Source organism: Chanos chanos, chromosome 16, assembly GCF_902362185.1.
Source record: "Chanos chanos chromosome 16, fChaCha1.1, whole genome shotgun sequence".
NCBI lineage: Eukaryota > Metazoa > Chordata > Actinopteri > Gonorynchiformes > Chanidae > Chanos > Chanos chanos.
The window spans coordinates 12773573-12781613 of record NC_044510.1 but is presented as its reverse complement, the minus strand read 5'-3'; the positions used below and the strand labels follow the sequence as shown (position 1 = coordinate 12781613).

Sequence of the window (8041 nt, the reverse complement as noted above, 5' to 3'; positions counted from 1 at the left end):
TTGCCATTCGCAAAGCCAGACGATACAGAGCCAGCAACCCTGTCAGGCTTCCTGTGCCTGTACTTGTAAGACACCTGCCAACTCACACACACATACACACACACACACACACACACACACACACGCATTCATACACATACTCCTAAACTGACCTGTGTATTCATACTGAATGTGACTGATTGCATTTTGGATGCGGATGCAGAATTACACACACACACACAGACACACGCTGTTCTCTGTGTGTTTCAGGAGATGATGTACATGTGGAATGGCTTCACCATGATCAGTAAGAGGCCTGAGCTGACTGAGGGAATGATGGAAACTCTGCTGGAGGCAGAGCGCACCCTGCAGGAAGCCCCTGGTACTGCACCCCACTTCACTTCAATTACCATTTCTTCCTTCTAAACTCGTATAAAAATAAGATAGATGTTAGTGTGAGATCAGCTTCCAGATGGCATGCGCTTATATCCATAAGCAGGTGATTGATGCTTTATTCTGCTGACCAAAAGTGCAGTCTTATTTGTCAGTGAACGGACAGCATTGGGTTTTGTAGGCCTTATGTACTGCATAACACATTTCTCTACTAACCCTGCACTGACTTACCCAGTTCAGATTGTCCAATAAGCATCAAGTTCTTGATTACCTCAATAAGGGAAGTTAGTTCAGAAGCAGGCTGCATTTTTGTTGAATATCAGGTTTCTAGGATGGCCTCGGCTTAAATGAATTTTGTCTGTCTGTTTGAAGAAACTTCAAAATTCATATTGTGTGTCTGCAAGTCTTGAGAAACAAGTCATAACTTATCATTTATGAACAAGCTAATTCTTCTGCCATAAGAGGCACGCACAGCAAGAGCTCAGAAACTCAGTTTGTTCTTGAACAGGATGTGACAATGTGCCCTCTAGTGGTGAGAAAGTGTAAAAGGCATTTAAGCCAGGAAGAGAGAAATAAGTGTTTGCTGGGAGAGAGAATGTTTGCACAGCAGACCAGTTTTTTCCTTTGGGTTATTCATGGATTTTAATCAAACCTATATTTACAAGGACGTAACCACGTTTATTCTGGCACCAGTGTCGCTTACGTCTGTTTTCTAGACTTTGGTTTCAGTTACTTTGTTTTGATGTAAAGTAAACTGAATTTATTTGATTTGGGTTGACCTGTCTCACTCAGGTTTCGGAATGCATTTAGTTAATGAGCACTGTGTGAACGGTGTGTGTGTGTGTGTGTGTGTGTGCGTGCGTGTGTGTGTTGCGGCAGTGAATGAGTACACAGTAGATGACGGCTGTGTAATCTTGCTGCTGAAGGGAGTGTGTTTGAGGAATCAGGGGAACCTGCAGGCAGCAGAGGAATGTTTCAATAAAGTTTACAGCAGGTGAGTGCAGACACACATTCACACACACTCACACTCATACATGTGCACGCACACACACACACTCACACACACACACACACACACACTCACACTCACACTCATACATGTGCGCACACACACACACACACACACACTCACACTCATACATGTGCGCGCACACACACACACACACACACACACACTCGCACACTCACACACTCACACACTTACACATACACTTACACACTCACACACACACTCACACACTTACACATACACACTCACACTCATACATGCACACACACACACTCAACCTCTCACACATTCTGTGTGTTGACAATGGGAGTGTGCGTGATAACCACTGTAATATAGTTTTCAGTACACAGAAGTGTAAAACACTCACCTGTTGACACCTGCTAAACAATCAGTCGCTCCATTGTGAGAGATGTGAACTTAATGTTTGCAGTATGACACAGGGAAATGGGATGTTTGTACTTGGAAGTTTTCGCTGTGACTGGTTTAAAGACGGGGGAACTGGATTTGTAGCCAAGCCAGTAAACTTGCAGAATAGCTGACACTGTAGCTATGGAAACTTTTACAGCCAGGCACATGGCTTATGTTGATTTATCAATGACTGAAGTACCAGTTATTATTGTAAGGCTGACTGACCAATCCTGAGGGGTTTGAGGTCAGCTCCTGGTAACCTTTACGCAACATGTTGTGGATTCTGTTTTGCACTTTGCATATGCGTGAATGAATTAGTTAGTAGCAGTCTTTTTCAGTGTTTTATAAAGAGACTAGGCCACTGTATTGAATGAGAACTGATTAATGCACAACAGTGTATCAGAAATGATTATAAATCTAAATGTTGTAAAATGCTCGTGAGGCAGTGTGTCACGTAAAACTGGCCGGCTGAGTGTGTCGAAACGAAAACGTCTAGACCGTGACCGGTAGTTCCGTGTTCTCTTCTGTTACGCAGCGAGAAGAAGCTGAAGTTTGATCATTATCTGATCCCAAACTCTCTCCTGGAACTCGGCCTGCTCCACGTGGACCAGGGCAGGAGAGACCAGGCCATCAAACTCCTGCAGAAAGCCAAGTGAGTGAAGAACCACACCCGACACCCGCGCACACTCGGAATCACAACCCGGGGAACGTATGCGTCAAACTCGAGTACTACACGATGGCTACAGCCACCCTGAGTCCACAGCCACAGACTGGCCCAATATGCTAATGAACCTGTTATTCCAAAAGTGAAGGTTCTGTGTATTTATCAGCAAACCGATTTAACAACCGCTTGATGTTCTGACATTTAGCAACAGAGGTCGGTTTTATTCCATTTTTTTTTTTTCATGAAGATATAGATATATATATTAAAAAAAAAGTTATAAAAATGTTGTCCTCAGAGTCATCAAAGCAGGAAGTCAAACAGTTTTCCCTCGACCAGCCTTTTAAAGAGTTGCTGACTGACATGCATATTAGATGTCAAAATGTCAAAAGTTACCAAAAAAAAAAAAAAGTTGATAAATATTGGTGAGATAAAAAAAAAAAAAAGACGCACTGATCATTTCCCCCCAAAGGAGGTAAACTTCCCTTTTTAGGTTCACTGCTTCGTCTTTGTCACTGCCTGTTCATAAAATCCTCCTTTCTCTCTCTCTCTGTCTCCGTCTTAGGAATAACTATAAGGAGTACTCTATGGAATCCCGAACCCAGTTCCGGATACATGCTGCTCTCTCCAAACTTAAAGCAGACACCAGCGATCAGGACGAAATTACTTCGATGTAATATCCAGCTGCAGGCGCCAAACTCTTTTCCTCAGGGTCCTAAAGAGACACAAACACCACCCACTTCTCCCATAGTGCCTTCTCAGACACCACCCACTTCTCCCACAGTGCCTTCTCAGAGCACTTTAACGATGTGAATGTGCCTACCTCTAATCACCGTAGAGGGATGTTGAGGGCACCTTTGGGGCAACCCAAAAAATTGTACTAAGGGCTTTTCACATTTTTTTCGGACAGCTTTGAAACTGTTCGGCGGCTGTCTGTTTTTTTTTTGTTGTTTTTTTTTGTACGTGGTCAGATCTCAAATCTTTGCCAAAGGGACAAAATTTGCTGAAAAACAAATGAAGGTTTTTTTTTTTCTTTTAGAGTTTACTCTCATTTTAAATGAAGATAGCTATCAGAGTGCTTCATGGTAAGCTCATTCATTGTGTGTCCAGCACAAACCTGGGTAAAATAAGTGTGTTAAGTATTTGTCGAAGGCGGTCTAGTTCTCTTCAGGGCTCCTTGTGAACTCGCTCTCCGAATGAAAAGGATAAATGGCCCGGTTATGGCAAAGATTCCCCGAGCCAGCGACTCCCAGCTCCGGTCTTCAGGGCCCAGTGGACAGCACGCTTTAGTTAATACCCATGACCAGCATAATTGGCTCCAGAAGCCAAGGGTTTCAGTAATCAACAGACAAGTTGAGCCTGGTGTGAGGACATCACCAGGCGAAAGCAAAACCGTGCTGCCATTTGGATCCCAAAGACCGGAGTTGAGAAGCACCGCTCCAAGGTATTCTGTATGGCGTTTGTTTTGTTTGTGTCAACACGTTTTGTTCCTGGTAGAGCTTTGAATGACTGCAAGTAGAAAATGGTCAGAAGGTAATGGAGCCAGGGGAAAGGTAATGGAGATTCAAACACACACCTGACTCAGATCCACCGTATGCCAGTGTTACTGCCAGTCTGCACACAGACCGGACCACAAAGGCCTTCCACCCCCACAAACCCTTTCAATGATTCCCCACAGAAGAAGTAATGAATAATTATAGAAAAACTGACAGTGTTTTACAGATGCTGTATGATTTCTTTTTAAGGACACTACACTGGTGTGATTTTTAATTTGGTTAATTAAATAATTATGGGCAAGTGGATCCGTCTCGAATTTTGAAACTTCAGATTTTGTGTTTTTTCACAAATGTTTGAAGACAGTGGACTTTGTTTGAGACTGTCATTCTTTACAGATATACATGTACATAAATGCCATTTCCAGGCAGATAAAACACCTGTTCTTACAGATGTGAATGTAGGCTATGTTAGTTTTCATATATGAATAAATTCCAACATAAATCTGTCATTTAGTAGTTACTTTATGGAAAAACAAAACAAAAACAAAAAAGGATAAACGTCGGTGTTTAACTTATGGTGGAGAGAGCTGTAGAAAGTTGGTTTCTGTATTATTTAAAGAGACAAAGAGAAAATCTTGACAACCAATGATGACATTTATACATGTATACATAAGGTCTATTTGAAAGAAGCGCCTCTGCGTAAGAGTACTGATCTATGATCAGTGCCCCTCGGCCCTTGTCCATGTTTATTAACAGTGAAATAAAGGCAAAAACTGATCCTAGGTCAGCACTTTTCTTGACAATCTTAATTCACACAGTCCCAGGGTTGTGATGCTATGTACAGAAGTCCAAAACCGACTTGTAGGTGGTGTGTTTAGGATGTAGCAGCGGGTGGAGGCGGAGCTCCGCCCGCAAGGCCCTGCTGCTGTTCTTTCTGTCTTCTTTTCAAAAGTTTTCGCTTTTTCTTCTCCTCCTTCTCTATCTCGCTCACCATCTCCAAAAACTTGGGGCTGCGAGGGTCCAGCGCGTAGCCAAACCGCTCGCGAGCTTCGGCCAAAAGACGGTCGCGTCGCGCTTTGTCCTCTTTCTGTTTCTTTTTGGCCTCATGTTTCTCCCTTTTCCAGTCTGCCACCATCTTAGGCATTTTAGCCATATTAGCAGCAATAAGTTTCTCCCTGAGGATAAGAAAAGAGGTAATGAAATCAGACTCCAGATTTAGCGATCAAAACCCATATTTATTAACTTTATATTGGCTTTATTACCAAAGGTCTGCAGGTTAATAAAGTAGATGAATTTTGACCCAGATTCTTATCTTCACGAATGATACCCTGCATATCTACATTATTTACTGAGATGAGCCTGCATTAAATTAAGTCGAGACACCCTTCATTACTATTTTCGAAAAGCCATTTTATTCTAGCTGCTTCTGAAAGATTCAAGGACAGCTGTCAAGACTTTCATCCAATAAAAAAAATATATGACGGAACACGCTTTGGAAGTACGGGGAGAAGCACATCAGGTTTGGTTTTCAAAAGCATCACGCGAGTAACGGACCAAAACGTTTTTGTCTGATGCACCTGTCCATGTTTAAAGGCTATAAAGGTGAACTGCGTGACCAAAAGCTAAATAACCAAATTTGCGGCAAGCAGATTCCCAAAATAAATGTCAAGCAACATATAAGCGTGTGCTTGCATGCGTCTGATTCAAAAACTCAGTAAGGCTGGAAGATGACAGATGTCATTGCAGATGTCGCGCACGTTCGTGTTGCTGACTCTACCTTGCTAGTCGTTTCTCGGCCCTTTCTTTCTCTTTGACCGCGATGTTCTCCAACATTTTCTCAAGGGGAGGATGCCACTCTTTCTCTTCGGCAATCATTTCATCCAGTTGTTCATGTGTGGGCCAGAGTTTGACAGGGTCAACACCAGATGCAGCGCCGTACTTTCCATACAGGGTACGGTCATATTTAACCGTCTTCTGCCATTCCGGTGTTTTCTCACTATTCTTGTCCGGAATGTACGGCGTTTTCAAATTAAGCCTCAGAGGCTTTGGGTTATAACCGGCGACCTGTTGTAAGATCACGCACTGGGATAAGCTTGGTAGTAAAGAATTTATCGAAGAAATCCCGAAAACCCTAGCCGTCCTCCTGCTCAGTAAGGAGGCCGCCATGTCTGATTACGTCTGCTGTGACGCGTGACGTCATAAAGAAGCGTTACTTTTACGGGCGGCTTTTAAATATGCCTGCTAAAAATGACAGGCACAAAGTTTTTGGATACAACTGTAATTACTGCGTTATTGTTGATATTAATGTAATAAATGCAGTGAGTGAATATCGTCTTTGTGTGTTTTGACAGGTAAAATTATTACCCTTTTTTGTAATTTGTTTATGATGTGTGTTTTTGTTATATATATACACACACACATACAAAATAGCCAAATTAAAAAAAAAAAGAAAAGAAAATATTCTGGAGTCGATACATGTTTGCAATTTTGCACTTCTTTGTGCCATTCTCCAGAAAAGAAAGAAACACACATTCGTTAATTATTTATTTTATTTTATTTTTTTGGAATGACCTTATTGTTTATGTGAATCTTCTTTTTCATCCCCCAAAACACATCCAGTTACCTAGCTTTTATTTTTTGTTTTGTACTGTACTAAACAGTAGGTAAGAGCAACGCATAAATCTGTGGGTGTCACTCTGGGGAATTCACCACTTCTGAACCAACCCAAACCACATCTCTCTCTCTTTCTCTCTCTCTCTCTCTCTCTCTCTCTCTCTCTCCCCTCTCTCTCTCTCCCCTCTCTCTCTCCCCCCTCTCTCTCTCTCTCTTCCCCCCTCCCTCCACCCACCCCCCTTCGCTTTCAGCATAACGTCGCTTTTCAGCTGCTAATGTAGCTTACCATGGCGTTTGTCTGTGGCAGATGAGTGCAGCTTTAAGAATCCTAGCCACAGCATCACAGACAGAAAAAGAGTCTCTTTAACACCTACTTTGAATTTTTGGCATTCTTTACAGAGGGGGAATTAACCACAAAACATACTCAGAGAGGAAAAAGGGGGCCTTTGTTTTAATTTCCCGATCCCTCCCTCATTTAATGCTTTCCCCTCCTTTCCGTCCTCCACTCCTTTATTTATTTACCCCCTCCTCCCCATCCCCTTTTCAAGGAGGAACGATGGAGCGAACAGCCTGTTTTTAGAGCGGTGTTCGCGAGAGGCAGATGTCACCGCTTTTGTGTCCAGGGAAGCGTGCGCAGCGCTCCGTCGGTACGGGAGATTGCCGTTCCCATGGCGGGGGTTGGGGAGATGGAACGAAGGAGGGTCTGACATGGGGCTTAATTTGGGAACTGCGGCGGTTTGGTGCCAAGTGAGGAGCTTTAGGGATTGAATCAATGTCAGTCACCAGTAACCAGCCTTATTAGCATCGCGATAATTAGTCGTAGGGCAAAGGCTAAGACCTCCCTTGGATTAGACATGATAGACATAGACGAAGAATGTCTGAATCCTTGCGCTTTTGAAAAACAAATACTGGAGTATGTGAAGTCTGACATGATCTCAATATTACTCTCTCTCTCTCTCACTCTCTCTCGCTCTCTCTGTTTCTTCGGTTTTGGTCACTTTATTTCAGTTATTTATATTTCTTTGAAAATATATGTTAGCTGAGCCATAACAAAGGGGAGAAAAAAAAATCCAAGGCACCTTTTACCACAGACACATATTCAGGTCCTCCAGTTTCCATTGGTTTATCCACAACACAGTGGGTCCGTACTATTACCATTACAATAATAATTACAATTTTACTTACAATTACAAATGCTTCTTGAGCACAGTGGCAGAGCTGGCAAGACCCATGCGGCCAGAGTCTTCTTCAGGGTGTAGCCCACCTCAAAGATCTCTACACAAAGGTAAACCATTCACCACACTTGTAACCGCAACTGCTTCAAAGTCACCACTGAAGTAAGAGTAATGGTTGTAGTTCTGTGAATGGAGTCAGGACAGTGCCATAGTGCCATGTATCTTCATCTGAGAGATGCAACGATGCCCGGGCACTTCTGGCATGGGTTGGCGCAAAGGGTTTATCGGGTGGGGGTGGACGCCGGTG

General features: G+C 43.0%; 2 protein-coding genes across 2 annotated transcripts in view; one reads left to right on the top strand and one right to left on the bottom strand.

The window, feature by feature from the left end:
• zgc:158403 (tetratricopeptide repeat protein 39A) overlaps nt 1-3127 on the top strand; it is a 13197-nt gene extending 10070 nt beyond the window's left edge. The window contains exons 14-18 of the mRNA XM_030794084.1: nt 1-65; nt 250-361; nt 1252-1366; nt 2325-2441; nt 3016-3127. The exon at nt 1-65 is cut by the window's left edge and continues 56 nt beyond it. Of these exons, the coding sequence (XP_030649944.1) occupies nt 1-65; nt 250-361; nt 1252-1366; nt 2325-2441; nt 3016-3127 (521 nt within the window). The remainder of the gene's footprint in view (nt 66-249; nt 362-1251; nt 1367-2324; nt 2442-3015) is intronic.
• Nucleotides 3128-4494: 1367 nt separating this feature from the next.
• On the bottom strand, nt 4495-6112 carry gadd45gip1 (growth arrest and DNA-damage-inducible, gamma interacting protein 1). The gene is made up of 2 exons (XM_030794085.1): nt 5724-6112; nt 4495-5121 (listed from the first exon to the last, which is right to left on the bottom strand). The coding sequence occupies exons 1-2, from the start codon at nt 6110-6112 to the stop codon at nt 4821-4823; spliced, it is 690 nt and encodes a 229-aa protein (XP_030649945.1). The 3' UTR covers nt 4495-4820.
• Nucleotides 6113-8041: the final 1929 nt, after the last annotated feature.